This window comes from Chrysochloris asiatica, unplaced genomic scaffold, assembly GCF_000296735.1.
Source record: "Chrysochloris asiatica unplaced genomic scaffold, ChrAsi1.0 scaffold00146, whole genome shotgun sequence".
In the NCBI taxonomy this organism is placed as follows: domain Eukaryota; kingdom Metazoa; phylum Chordata; class Mammalia; order Afrosoricida; family Chrysochloridae; genus Chrysochloris; species Chrysochloris asiatica.
This window is the reverse complement of record NW_006408664.1, coordinates 3,526,409-3,542,236: the sequence shown is the minus strand read 5'-3', so window position 1 is coordinate 3,542,236 and position 15,828 is coordinate 3,526,409. Positions and strand designations below refer to the sequence as shown.

General features: G+C 37.2%; 1 protein-coding gene across 1 annotated transcript in view; it reads right to left on the bottom strand.

The window, feature by feature from the left end:
• RARS2 (arginyl-tRNA synthetase 2, mitochondrial) overlaps positions 1 to 15,828 on the bottom strand; it is a 98,147-nt gene that overhangs the window by 43,254 nt on the left and 39,065 nt on the right. The window contains exons 5-8 of the mRNA XM_006870629.1: positions 14,515 to 14,612; positions 13,042 to 13,097; positions 9,876 to 9,959; positions 5,158 to 5,234 (exon numbers count right to left, since the gene is read on the bottom strand). Of these exons, the coding sequence (XP_006870691.1) occupies positions 5,158 to 5,234; positions 9,876 to 9,959; positions 13,042 to 13,097; positions 14,515 to 14,612 (315 nt within the window). The remainder of the gene's footprint in view (positions 1 to 5,157; positions 5,235 to 9,875; positions 9,960 to 13,041; positions 13,098 to 14,514; positions 14,613 to 15,828) is intronic.

Here is a 15,828-nt window from a genome sequence, read left to right as displayed (position 1 = left end):
TCTCTCATACATTGGACGTATTGTCAGGAGGGAACAGTCACTGGAGCAGGATGTCATGCTGGGTAAGGTGGAGGTTCAGAGAAAAAGAGGAAGACCCCCATTGAGATGAACTGGCCATGTGTCAACATCGATGGCGTCAAGTGTGGCAACAGTAGTGAGGTTGGCCCAGGGTCGGACATTGTTTCTTTCTCCTGTACATAAGGTCGCTATGAGTCGGTGCCGACTCGATGGCACCTAAGAACAACAACAATTTAGTTTCCTAAAACAAATGTGGCTGATATGAATCAAGCTGTTTCTGTTTGGAACCACTCTGTACAGATCATTACCATAGCATCAATTTGAAAGAATGGAAACAAATCGCATTGATATAGGTCTGATTTGGATGTCATGTGCTACAGTGGGAAATCATGACCTACTCTGCCCTACTACCATGAATGTTCTATTGATTCTGACAGCAAAGAAGACTTTAGCTCCCAGAAAACAAAAAAGAAAAAAAGATGGAAGGATTACACAGTCACTGTACCAAAAGGAAATGGTTGATGTTCAACTGTTTCAGGAGGCAGCATCTGATTGATCAAGAGCCAATGATACTGAAGGAAGAAGTCCAAGGTGTATTGAAGGAATTGGCAAAGAACAAGGCACCAGGAATTGAGGGAATAAAAATGAAATGTGTCATGAAAGTGAGGTGGCACTGGAGGAACTCACTCATCTACGCCAAGAAATTTTGAAGACAACTGTCTGGCCAACTGATTGGAAGAGATTGTATTTGTGCCCATTCCAAAGAAAGATGACCCAACGGAATGCGGAAATCATAAATCATCGGACAATCTCTTTGATAGCCCATGTGAGTAAAGTTTTACTAAAGGTAATACAGAAATGGCTACACGCGTACATTGACAGAGAACTTCTAGAGGTTCAAGTCGGATTCAGAAGAGGCTGTGGAATGAGGAATATCATTGCTGATGTCCGATGGATTTTGGCTGAAAGCAGAGAATATCAGAAAGATGTTTACCTGTGCTTTATTGACTATGCAAAGGTTTTGAATCATGATAAGTTATGGACAACATTGCAAAGTTTGAGTATTCCGGAACACTTAATTGTAGTTGTTCGAACAGAATATGGGAACACCGAATGGTTTAAAATTATGAAAGGTGTGCGACAGGGTTGTATTCTTTCACCATATTTATTCAACCTGTATGCTAAGCAAATAATCCGAGAAGCTGGATTCTATGAAGAAAAACATGGCACAAGATTAGAGGAAGACTCATTAACAACCTGTGATACGCAGATGATACAACCTTGCTTGCTGAAAATGAAGAGGACGTAAAGTAATTACTGATGAAGATCAAAGACTACAGCCTTCGGTATGGATTGCATGTCAGTGTAAAGAAAACAAAAATCCTCACCACTGGACCAATAAACAACATTCTTGGCAATGGAGAGAAAATTGAAGTTGTCAAAGACTTCATTTTTCTTGGATTACCCATCAACACTCATGGAAGCAGCAGCCAAGAAATCAAGTGATGTATTGCAAAAGCAAATCTGCTGCACAAGACCTTGTTAAAGTATTGAAAAACAAAGAAGTCAACTTGAGGACTAACATATGCCTGACACAAGCTATGGTATTTCCAATAACCTCAATGCCTGTGAAAGTTGCACAGTGAATAAGGAAGACTGTAGAAGAATTGATGCATTTGAGTTACGGTGTTAGAGGAGAATATTGAGAAGTACCATGGGCTACCAAAAGAGCAAACAGATCTGTGTTAGACGAAGTACAGCCAGAGTGCTCCTTGGAGGCCAGGATGGGCACGCTTTGTCTTATACTTTGGACATACTGTCAGGATGCATCAGTGGCTGGAGAAAGATATCATATTTGGTTAAGTGATGGTTCAGAGAAAAAGAGGAAGACCTCCAGCGAGATGGATTGGCAAAGTGGTAGCATCAGTGGACTCAAGTGTGGCAACAATTGTGAGGTTGGCCCAGGACCAGGCAGTGTGTCATTCTGTTGTGCACAGGGTTGCGATGAGTTGGTACCAACTTGATGGCACCTAACATTTCCTACACTGCAGAGCACCCAAAAGCATGTTTCCACCATTAAATAAATTTCAGTTGCTTGTTATGACTTTCAGATTTTCTTTTAGAACAGAATAATGTTACTCATTAATATCTGTTTAGGTTAAAAGTCATTTCTGAACGTAATTTATACTGACCATTGTAATTTTAAAATGAAAACTCCATCTGTAAGAATTAACATAAAGATATAATAACCTAGAAGCTGCCAGTTGAAACTCTGCATTTTCTGCGTCCTGCAGAGGAAAGGGGAACAGAGCAGTGAGATGTCTAATGGGTTTTTGTTATCTATTACATACAGCAAGGTAGGTATATATGACTTGCCCTCTTTTCTCTATAAATGCTACTTCCCTCTGAAGCTATTAGACAAAGACTATTAATGAAAGTACTAACATTATTCTTTGAGTTTCTGGTTATTCAGAGACGTGCCTCCTTTCTTTTCTGTTCTTTCTTTACTGTAACCATCAATTAACAAGCTCCAGCTCAAATGGGGGAAATTCCTACTCTTTGTGAGTCATAAAAAATTGTAGAAAATGGTTAATCGTAGAAGAAAATATATGCTTACATTTCTATGGAATTTTAAAATAAATTTCACTAAATCATATATAATATTATAGGAAAAACAAGTTCCGTATTTGTAAGATTAAATAAAAACTTTTACAGAGGTTGGGAGAAAAATGACTATAATAATCCTCAAATATAAATCTGTATTCTAAATCACTAAAAAAATGTTCTCTCAATGACACAAGATCTCCACTGCAGGCATTTGTACTTTCTATACCAGGGGCTGCTCTGTGGATCACTAAACCATGTGAAAAAAATAATATTGTTAAATGCCATCAAGTCAGTTCTGGCTTATAGTGACCTGTACAAGGTTTCCAAGGCATGGTTGGTGGGTATGAACTGTCGATCTAGTGGTTAGCAGTCCAGTGCTTAATCCTATGGCACCATACCATTACTCAAAATTTTAAAACCTAATACAGTAAAAGTTCCAAAAACTAAGATGATATGCCTTATTTATTTGTTTTTGTTTTGTGCCGTGGAGTCAATTCCGACTCATAGCGACCCTGTACAGGGTTATCGAGGGTGTAAATCTTTTACGGGAGCAGAAAGCCTCATCTTTCTCCCGAGGAACAGCTGGTAGTTTCGAACTGCTGACTGTGAGATTAGCAGCCTGATTTGTAACCACTATGTTACCACAGCTCCTTATGCCTTATTTATTTATATTTAAGGCATTGTAATTAAATGCCTTATTATGTTGTTGTTGCAATTATAGATAACCATAAAACATCTTCACCACTAGACAAACAACATCCATATAAATGGTGAAAAGATTGACGTTGTCAAAGACTTCATTTTGCTTGGATCAACCATCAACACTCATGGAAGCAACAGTCAAGAAATCAAACTGCATACTGAATTAGGCAAATCTGCTGCTCAAGATACTTTTAAAGTGTTGAAGAGCAAAGATGTCAGTTTGAGGAGTAAGGTCAACCTGGATCCAAGCCATGGTATTTTCAATAACCTCATATGCATGTGAAAGTTGGACAGTCAGTTATGAAGACCGAAGGAGAACTGATACATTTGAGTTATGATGTTGGAGGGGAATATTAACAGTACCATGGACTGCCAAAAGAACAAACCACTCTGTGTTGGAAGAAATATAGCCAGAATGCTCTTTGTAAGCCAGGATGGCCAGACTTCGTCTCTCATACTTTGTACATATTTTTAAAAGGAATAAGTCCCTGGAGAAGGATATAATATCTGGTAAAATGAAGATTGAAGAGTTGGGGAGAAACAGGAAGGGCCCCAACAAGATGGATTACCAAAGTGGTAGCAGCAATGGGCTCAGGATTGGCAATGGCTGTGAGGTTGGCGTGGGACCAGGCAGTGTATCATTCTGTTGTGCATAGCATCACTATCAATGGCACCTAACAATAACAACAATATAACAGCATACAGAGCTACTACATTTTAAATTCTTGCCTATTATTCAATGTTTCTACTTGCAAAGATGGAAAATCTTTTGGTTAACAATTATAAAGCAAAATATAGGTTTTTAAAGTACATACATGGATTCTGAACGTTATTACCAAACCTTGTGTTCTTTTTAAATTTAACTACAAAGTCAGTGGCAGGAGAAAAACCATCTTAAAAAATAAACAGGAAACTCATGAAGCATTCTCTATGGTGTTCTCTAGAGAAGGAAAACATTTTGGCAAATGCTTTTTTTCCTCATACACAGGCAGAGTAATTTAGGCTGCTCCCCTGGTATGTCACCAACATGGCTGACATTACTTGTGTTTCTTCTTGTGAGGCTCAGAAATAGCAGAGTAAACAGCAGGGACAATGAAAATGAAACCTATCTCTCTGGAGATTACTTGGAGAGAAAGAATTTTATTAATCAGCTCCAGGGAAGCAGTAAGAATAGAGAAGCCTAATGTCCAAGGCTAAATGATATAGAATGGAAAGGAGTTCAAACTGGCCAGAAAAGGAGGCAGAGAGGTTCAAAGAGAGAAAGTGCGTACAAATTCAGAGAGGAATATATGTGATCTTCCCCAGGATAAAACAAACTACATATACTCATATATTTCAAGTCTAAGTAAATTACAGTTAACACCATGAAGAACATTATACTACATATCAAATAAGAGACTAGTAAGTAATTTCGCTCTCTACGGAGTCCTGGTATGGCCCCTGTAGGATAAGCAATGGACTGTTAACTGCAAGGTCTGCAGTTAAAATCCACCAGCCACTCCTTGGAAGCCCTATACAAGGTGGCTATGAGTTGGAACAACTTGACGGCACTTAACAACAACATAGCATCTGTTACTGTGTGTTTGTTATACAAAGAAGATTCAATGTCTGGAAAAATACTAACCCAATCAACTAAAATAGTAATAAAACAAACACTTGACTTTGAAAAGGAAAACTCCCTGGTAAAAGAAAAGTAACAACTTCAATTAAGTTTTTGTTCTTTAAGAAATAAATTTTTCTTAAACCTCTGGGATTAAAATATAATAATTTTACATAACTGTAGCATTACTGACATTCAAAGTAGTCTAGTATTGTTTCTTATCAACTTACATCAAAAAGATGCTGTAAGGGATTGGATTGGAGTTTTTCTTCATAGCCAAACAGCTGAAAGCCAGTTCCCAGAAGACCTACCATAAAAATTAATAAAGAAAAGATTGTAATATGGAATAGTAGAAAAGAAGAAACAGGTATAGTTCTATAGAAAGATTAAATCTCATTATTATGTGACCTGAGAACTTTGCCAAAACACAGGCAATTTACTTCCTGTTACCCCACACACAAACACAAGTCAATATATGGTGGTGGTCATTATTGTTAAGTGCTGCCAAGTCAGTTCCCACTCATAGTGTATTGGGTTTCCAAGGAGTGGCTAGTGGTTTTGAACTGCCAACCTTGTGGATAGCATCATACCAGGACTCCAATATACTGTACACAAATGAAATTAATTTCATAGTAACCTACAGACTATGTGCTCATCAAAAGCAGGGTCAAGGACTACTTCATCTTTGTACCAATGGATACCAATACCTTTCTAGGAGACATTAATAAAATCACCATTAATTGAGTAGCTACTCTGCAAAAGGACATCATGTAAGACACCGCACACTCAAAATACGTGAACATAAGCTGATGGTTTCAAACCTTTTAAAATTTGTAGGTGTCAAAACAAAATAAGATTAGAAATGGGTTAAAGTTGTTGTTGTTAAGTGCCGTCGAGTCGGTTGCGACCCTGTATAGGGTTTCCAAGGAGCAGCTGGTGAGTTTGAACTACCAACCTTGCATTCAAAATTAGCCCTTTTTAAAGGAAAGAAAAAGCATATAACTTAAAAGATCCCTGGTTACTTCTCCATTCAAAGTGACCAAAGAAAATTTTTAGCTTATTTGGTCATATCTGTTGTCATTTGCTTGTCAATTTTATTTTTTCAGTCTTTGATTATCAGTTCAGAGTTCAAGGATAATGTCAACACCAATGTATTTTCAATACTAAATAAGGTTTTAGAACCAGCAGTGAAATATCCTAGTATGCATTGAAATATTTATACTCTCAAGATATTTTGCTAAAACATAATTATAGTTTTAAAGACTATATGTACCCAGGGATCAAGAGCAACAATAGGTCATTTTATTACTTGAAAAACCAATCTGTTTGAAAGCTTGTAAGCCAGTCTTCAGCTTGTAATTGACTGGAATACCTAAAAGGGGTTCTAGAACTTGCCAAGTGAAAATAGGCTTCCTGTGAAGCCTTTGTAGTGTATAGGACCTTAGGTGGAATCCTGAGCCCCATCCAGGACCTTTTGAAGTGGGACATTCCCACTTTAAAAGACAAGCAGACCAGCCTGGAACAGCTAGAGGAACAGACATACTTCTTGAAATAAAGACAAGCAGGAAAAATCCAAAACAAAAATGGCAGTCTGATTGCTAATACAAGAACAAACAAGTTGTTGACCTGGGAGCAATCAAGACAAGCAATCAAGTCCCTGCAGGACAAACCTCACTCCAAGACTGAAACTCAAAGGGAACACATGAGTAGGCATGTAAGCTTGCTGTCAACCACACTGGTCTCCTGGTGTGTGAAAGAAGGGGAAAGGCAGCAATGAAGATATGGGCCAAGTCTGACCACGTTCCATAGACTCCTGTTGATCTGGAGATGAGAGAGAGAAGAGGAAGGGCTAGTTGGTCCAAAGTGTAGTGAGACCTGGGGGGCTCAGTCCTGAGCCCATGGACAATGACATAGCCATGGACGGCTAGAGCTGAAAGTGAAGCGTCCAGCTGATATGAGGTGAGGGGAGACTCACAAGAACACCCAAACTTGCAGATAGTACTCATTTGACCTCAATGGCTTGATGATTAGAACTGACTAGAGGAAGATAAAAAAATTATTTGATAAAGGAAACAAGTGTAAATTGCTATAATATGATGAACTTGACCTATACTTATGGATGTAGTAGCTTAAAATACCAACCAACAGGGAAAGAATCTTCATATCAAATATCAATCCTATCCCCTCTAAATACAGGGTTGACAGGGATGGGCAACTTACACATTGGCTACCTAAAACGTGGGGGCTATAAAGACATGAAATGACTCGCTTACAAGTTTTCAAGAGGGAGTTTAGTTTCATAGTGTGGGGGGGGGAAGGTAGAATCCCCACTGAATAGTTTTCATCTTGTCTAAATGGGTCTGGTGAAAAGATATGGGGATAAGATTCTTATGATTCAATAGTGAGTAGTTGTTATCATGGCTAATTGCAATTCTAATTGTACAAGTTTTGTAACAAAAAGGGGGAAGTCCAGGAACAGAGGACCCTAGGACCATCAAGAGATAAGAGCACGAGCAGAATGTGGGACCTTATCCAGAGAAGCAGGGACACCAGAGATGGAGGCAGAAATGAGGATATGGAGAAATATAGCAGGTGAGGACTCTAGAGTCATGTAAAGAGAAGAGCTGTGTATTGGCGGTCAGGAGGCAGGTTTGCAGAATGTGCCCTTTGGTTGTTTAGATGATTATGTATTCCTGAGTATTTTTGTGTACATCCCCCAAAACCCTGCCCCCCCCCTAAAAAAAACCAGAGGCAATAGAGGCAAAAATACTGTTGAGTGATGATGCATGGAGGACATTGTAATCATTGCAATGAAATGATGAGTGTAAAACTGAGATTCTCAAATGTAAACTATCACTCAATTCACAATAAAAACTTAAAAAAAACAACAATCTGTTTGTACAACTATACCAATTACCAAGCTTCACTTCCAAAGGAGCTGCTACTAGTGGGCCTTGCTGAGGTACACTTATCCACACAAAAGCTCAGTAGAAAAGGGGATGCTACTGAACAGAGGTTATACAATATTCTGGAATTTAGATAGCAACTAGAAGTACTACTAAAGTATATACCAATTTTATTCACTTTCCAGCAGGACCAAATGTGATTATGATTTAGGACCTTGGAAGCAGGGTGTGGAAAAATGCCCAACAGGCTTGACAAAACAAAAATAGAAAAAGTAAAGCTAATTCCATTTAACTTTCAATCTAATACATTTTCAAAAACTAATTTTGTTCTTAGGAACTGTCTGCCAACTTTCAGTAGTGGATAGCATTTGAAACAGCCAAAATTAAAACTCTCCAGTAATGATGGTTATAATGGAAATGTTGACAGGTCATTAACCACAGTCGTCCTTTGGAGAAAAACCACTATAATAAAATCCTGCAGCTAAAATTTAATGAATACCATAATCACACATTTGCTAATGCCTATGAAATGTCAAAATCAGTCAAACTAATATAAAGTAGATGGCATCTATTAAAGTTAGACTGTCAAGTCTAGAGCCTAAACCTCTGACTACCAGCTGCTTAGAACTGCAGGTGGATTAGTAAAATGCAGGATATGTTCTGATTCCTCCACTGTGAATATTAAGTCCCTGAGATATGAGTCCTGGTGTGGCACTGTGGGTTAATGTGCCAGACTGCAAAGCTGTTTGAACTGCAAGGTCGGTGGTTCAAACTCACCAGTCACTCCTCAGAAACCCTATATAGGGTCGCTGTGGGTCGGAACCGACTCGCTGGCAATTAACAACAACAAGATAGGTTCAAGTTCTATCTTTCTTAACGTCTAAAAAAGAAACATTTTTATCAACTGAAAAATCACTATTCATAAGAGAAGGTCATGATGAATCTATTAGGAATAAAAGAATCCTTCAAATGAACTGGCTTTTCTTTTAGAAACTACAATTTCATTTCACTAGATACAGAATACACTAGTAACAGAAAACTTTAGGATTGGCAACTAATATTTCAAACTTTCTAGAAGCTTGAGAATGTTACCTTACTTAACCTTTCTTGTAGATTGTTGTTGTTGTTATGTGCCGTCGAGTGATTAGTATTGTAAAATATTTCACAGTAAAGACACAATCATCATTCTGAGTGCTTGTTATGTATCAACCACTGCCAACACAAAGGTAATTAAGAGACAGACCATAATTTCAAGGAGCATGTTGTCTACTAGCAAGGGAAAGAAAAACATGGACATGAAATACAGTAATACAGAAGCGTATTTCACTAGAGCTAGGTGAGGATCTTGTCGTCATGAGAAGGTGGGCAAGGATCTGACAATGTGACAGAGAAAGTCAGAGAGGTAACACAAAGGCTGGATTTTACATATTCTGATACCCTCCCATCGCTTCTTATCCCCCCAAATATTCTTCAATTACTGGTTTGTGTGAGATAGAAAGGATATTGAATAAACTAAGGGTATTAGTAATGATTTGTGGTATTCCATTGTTAAGGTCTCACCTCTGCTCTGTCTCTTCTTTTTTCCTTTTGGTCCTCCCACTGTGCAGCTAAAGGGGAAATCAAAGTATCCCACTTTGTTTTTTCTCTGGCGCATTGGCCCCTGGTGTAACAACAGACCCTACCTCATGCAAGATCCTACCACAGGCTCAGCAAGGCTAGATTTAAAAACGGACCAGCAGTGGCTAATAAGGGTGTATGTAACGAAACTTCTTCCTGTATACTCATTTCTATATTTAACTTTTAAAAAATGCAACCTACTTTTCTGTATGAAAACTGCAAAAACGTGTACATATTCTATCAGGTCTTGCTCTGAATGTAAAACGTTTCCTCCCCCAAAACATATTTGTAGGGTAAGAGTTATTATATGAAACAAAAAATAAATGTTTATGTAAAAATGTCTTTAGGAAAAAAAAAGGATAGAAGGCACTATTAAGAAATTAAACTTTAGAAGGAAATGAAAAATAAATCACAAATGCACTTACCAAATTGCATGCCCCAATCTCCAAGGTAGTTTATTCTTGTTACTTGATGTCCTAAAGCTGCTTTGAGATTTGCTATAAAATTGCCTAGGAATCAATAAAATATACAGTGATCAGTTTTGGCAGAAGAACCATGTACATCTCTATTATTAAAGCACAACATGGTTAATCGTTTTCACAAAATTTACTAACTCAATCTTTTTTTTACTAGACCATCCCTAATACAGCTTTCAAATACGGTGTGGAATGGGAATAAGGAATTACTTTTGGTATAGTTATTTCAAGGCGTTTCCCAATTTTCATAAGAATAGAATTTTCACCAATATTAGTAAGACTTGGGAACACAGGTCTGAGTAACTACTATTCCAAGTCAATTCTGAGGGGAAAAAATACACACACACAAACAAACAAAAACAGAACCTCAGTATTTAATAAGAAATAGATAATTTGTCTGTGCTTTCAAGAACCGGAGCCACATTGGTTTTTTTCTAAATAGCTTGTTCTACACCTCCTTTCAGTCACTGAAGTCCATCCTCTGCAAACCTGCTTCCTAGCAAACAGCATACAGTAGTCTAAGGCCTTCTCGTTCCTGTACTGCCTGTGGTGGTTTTGTTATTGAACAGCTTTCATATCCTACTGCAGGCAGAAATCTACAAATTACATTTTCTCCACTCTTTTGCAGTTGAAAGTTCTAGAAGGCATTTAAGTATAGTTAATCAGATATACTTTATGTGAGATTTAGGAGTTAGAAGTGGAAATATGCCTATTACTTTCTGATAAGCACAGTTGTGGATGCTTTTGTTTTTTGTAGCATCATTAATGGAGGACCTAGTGTCCTGTCACAACCTCCCAGAGTACTAAAAGACAGGACGTGGGCTGTATGAGTCCTAGAAGGCCTGGCAGAAGAGCAGAAGCTCCCTAGCTGGTCAGTTTCTGTTGTGTAATTTTGGGAATCATTTATGTCAGCTTAATACAAAGTTTCATCAGCTTTCTCAACAGCTTTGTAAACCATTCCATTTCCTATAATAAACTCCTTTCTGCTTTATCTAAAAGAAGATTTCATTTCCACCACTAGATTTTGACCGATACACATACCTGGCTTAAATTACTACAGCTACCTGGTGTGTGCTTGCTATAGGATAAGTACTGGACAGTGTGAACCACAAGGGTGGTGGTTCAAACCCACCAGCTGCTCCTAGGAAACCCTGTACAGAGTCAGTATGAGTCGGAATCGACTCCATGGTACTTAACAACAATACCACCTGCTTTTTCAGCTTCCCAACTTCTTGACTTTTCATCTATACAGAATCAGAAACAAGACTCAATTTTTCTTTAGCTGGCCACTCAAACTGTATTCCTTTTTCTTAGTGTTTTATTATTTTACAATCCAATTAAATGTTTGAACCTAGTAGGCTTTTGGAATTGCCTACGTGTAAAATGCTCTTGGGTAAGTTACTTGTAGTATCTGTTTTCTCATCCACAGGTGGTGGTGTTAAGTGCCATGGAGTCGATTTTGAGTCACAGTGACCCTCTATAGGGTTTCCTAGGAGCAGCTGGTGGGTTTGAACTGCCAACTTTGTGGTCTGCAGTCCAGTACTTATCCTACAGCACCCAACCTACCTAACAGGGCTGTAAGGAGCTCTGGTAGTGTAGTAGTTACAAGTTGGGCTGCTAACCTCAAGATCAGTAGTTTGAAATGACCAGCTGTTCTGCAGGGGAGGAGGTTTTCTGCTCCGGTGAAGATTTACAGCCTCCGAAACCCTATATAAGGTCACTATGAGTCGGAACTCATTCCAAGGCACAAAACCAAACAAAAGAGCTGTTTTTTAAGTTACAGGAGATATTGCATGGTAGTAGAGTATACTGTTCTTAATAAATGTTCTCTCTTCCTGGTACAGTTAGACAGCTTTATCATGTCCTACCTGTGATTTAAGAAGCCCAGGTAGTACACTGGTGAAGTGCTTGGCTGCTAACCAAAAGGTTAGTGATTTGAAGCTACCTACTAGCTCCATGGGAGAAAGACCTAGTGATCTGTTTCTACAAAGATTATAGGAAACCCTGTTTTACTCTGTCATACTGGATCACTATGTGTCAGAACGGAATTGGTAGAACCTAACAACAATGGACTCGTGGTGTGGCGCTGTAGGATAAGCACTGGACCACAAGGTCTGTTTGAACCACAAGGTCTATGTTTCAAACTTACCAGTCACTCCTCAGAAACCCTATACAGGGTCACTATGAGTCGGAATAGACTCAGTGGCACTTAACAACAACCACAACAATAACCCATCATTTACTCACTCCTGTACTTTTTACATATTCATGTTGGTTTTCATTTATAGAATAACATCACCACTTTTTTTCATCAAGCTTTGTTCTTTCCTCTCTTAAATAATGCTTGAGAACTCTGTAACCATAGCACTGATCTCAGTTCATTAATAATCTATGCTACCAAGTACAGATCTCTCCAATTCTTAAAAGCATATTCAAAGTTAAATGGCATTCTCTTAAGTATGCAATATACAGATTCCTTACAAATGGAAGACAGATTATATGACATGACCTCCAAAGTCTCTTCCAATTCTAACATTGTAAAATTATAATTTCAGTATTTAAATTGGGCTACTGCATAATGCACATGTTTTAAATAAATGAAAGCTATATACATACTGTATACACTGAAGCATTACAGCTATGAAGTACTATAGTAATCAGTCTTTATTAGAATATCCTCATTTCAATTTCTAGTCTTGAACATGCCACCTAATATTCACATGACTGAGACTGAATTTCCTTTCTATTATAAAATATAATTTTAAAACAGGGGTAACTCTATAATGATTTCAATAATAACATAACTATTTCCACTTTTATATCTTTCAGCTCTTCTCCATATGTATACTTATATTTATAAAGATAAGATCATAGCATACATGCCAGTTAAAATGGGTTATTTCATTTAATCTTTTGGTTTCTAAACAAATTTTTAAAAATTATTTCTAAATCATTTTTTCCTACTTCATGTAGTATTTAGTTAGCATCAGGATCACATCACTTTGATGATTTTTGTGTATTTATTTATGTCAATTAAGTATTAAACCATTAGACTATATTATCAAATAGTACCCAAAGCATGTTTAATATTTTCTGTGAAACTAATGACACTTACCTATGATGGTAGAACGCAAATGTCCAACATGAAATTTTTTGGCAATATTAGGTGAACTGCAACAAAATGCAAAAGTTACCTTTCTGCTATAATAACAAAAATTCTAAAAATTAACTAGGTCACACATCCACAATTTAACCTAATTAAGGCCAAGGTCTTTGGTAATTTAGGGCAAAGAAATGTTAAAAATCAGAAATTTAGAGTAAATATAAGATAGAGCAAAGAATCCTCTTTAGTGAAATTGATCCTGTGAGTCATGAGTATGTATCATATACAGAAGTGATATACTTATGAAGCAGGTACACTGAAATATTAACATAAAGATAAAGTAATTTGGAAATACTGTTTTAATGTAAACAATGTAGATTATAGGAAACTAAGTTTACTGCAATGGTTCTAAAACCTTCTACTTTCAAAATTACTGAGGATCCCAAGGACAAAACCTAACAAACACCTATTAATGCTTATTATATCAGAAATTAAAATACAAAAATATAATATTTATGTACAAAACTTCTCAAAATAATGAAGAATCTGATTCATCACTGTAACTACTCAAGCAACATATGAATCACTTTTGTGTATGTCTTGAGAAGTAATAATAGTCAATAATAAGGTAGCTTCACTGCCATACAGGTGAAATTCCATGTATTCTACATGTACTAACTCATTTCATATTCAGAGGATCTATGAGGAAGATGTTCATCTCTATTTCATAGATGCAGAAACGGAGACAAAAAAGATGATGAAGCAAATGTGGCAAAAGTTTCATGACTCAAATCTGGATGATAAGCAAATAGTGGTTAACCAACCATACTACTCTCTCTGCTTTGTGTGCATATGAAAATTTCATAAGGTTTTCAATGTTAAAAAAGATACATAAACCTGAGTATAGTTAATTAAAAGCGGTAAAGTTAGAGCTTAAATTTTGATCAGTCTGACTCTAAAACCTTGTTTTAGCCTTATTTTACAGATTATTTATGTATCTGTGGAATAATGAAGTTACAGTGATGGTCATGGAATCGTTTAGAAAAAAAGTAAGTGTCTTACTAAATGATTATGTAATAAATATTCTTCACTACTAGCCAAGACAGAACAATTGGAACTGGATTTACCCTTCTGCCTTAAATAACTAGAAAACCAAAAATATACAAGAAACATAGGTTTTTAGACACTAGATTGTTGTTGTACTAGATAGCAGGCACTAAAAACTGTGATCCTTCACTGGTTTTCAGTTTTTCCATGAAACCCCAGTAGGTAATGAAAACATACTCATCTGTCTAGCCAACTTGATTAACCAACACAGAAGACAGGAGTCCTGGTGTGGCGATGTAGGATAAGCACTGACTGCTTACCACAAGGTTAGTAGTTCAAACCCACTAGCTGCTCATCAGAAACACTATACAGTGTCACTATGAGTCAGGTGCAGATTGACGACACTTAACAACAACAACAAGATGGATAGGTACTCACCTGAATTCAACCACTATCTTCTTATGGGGAAAACCAAAGAAAAGCTCACTTTTTAATCCATATTTTGGGCCATCTTCAATTACTTTTTGTAACACTGTCTGAAAACCAAAAGGCATGAGGCTGAGTGATAAAAAAGAATTTTCAATTTTCTTAATTACTTTGTTACTGGAAATGAAATGTTAATTTGCTAATAAAGCATCAGTGAAAAAGAGGAAGATCCTCAATGAGATGGATGGGTACAGTGACTGCAACAATGGGCTCAAACATCAATTGGGAGGACGGCCCAGAGCGAGGCAGTATTTCATTCGTTTGTACACAAGGTTGCTGTGCATCAGAACTGACTTCATGGCTCCCAAGAGCAACAACAATTTGCTAATGATAGTTTACAGAATTGAAAATTTTATAGCAATGAAAGCAGCACCCCCCCCACACCTTTTCCTGTTAATAATGCTAGTCAGAGTAGCAATAACATGAGTTAACATCTATGGGGGTCCTGGGCCCTTTTACACATCATGTCTATTAATATAACAACTAATGCTGTAGATATTTTGCAAGTGAAGAAACTGAAGCTTAGAGAGGCCAAGTAACTGTGAAAAGTCCCATAGGAAAAATGAAAACCAGAAGCAGCATGCTAACTACAACATGTTGCTGCTGCTTTGGTAATATGCTTTGGAGTTCTGGTGTGGTACTGTAGAATAAGCACTGGAATGTTAACTGCAAGATTAACAGTTCAAACCCACCAGTTGCTATTCAGAATCCATATACTGGATTGCTATGAGTTGGAATCGACTCGACGGCACTTAACAACAACAAAGGTTACAAGTAATGGTGAAGGCAGTTAAAAACTATAATACAAATGCTATTGGTCACTCAACTAAAAAACAAGAAATATCACAAAAACTTCTGAAAAATACTCTAGGTTTTTAGTTATTAATTTGTTATCTAGCTCCTACTTCAATATTCCATTCTGACCTAGTAGGCAATCTTTCACAAACAGCCTGCTTACTTTACTCTGAGAATTATCCACATTAAGACATTTTAAGACACTCTTAGTGAACTAAGATTAGGAGAGAACACTTCACTCTTAGTGAATTTAGGATTAGGAGAGAGCATCTTGATTGTATCTTGATTATATCAGGATTATATCAAGATTGACATCGAAATTTAAAGAGACAGTATAGACATAAAACCAAACGGCCACCACTCATCTGTCTGTCGTGCTATGGTGGTTTGGGTTGCTGTGATTCTGAGGGCTATGCCACCGGTGTTTTAAATAATCAGCAGGGTCACCCATGGTGGACAGGTTTCAGATGA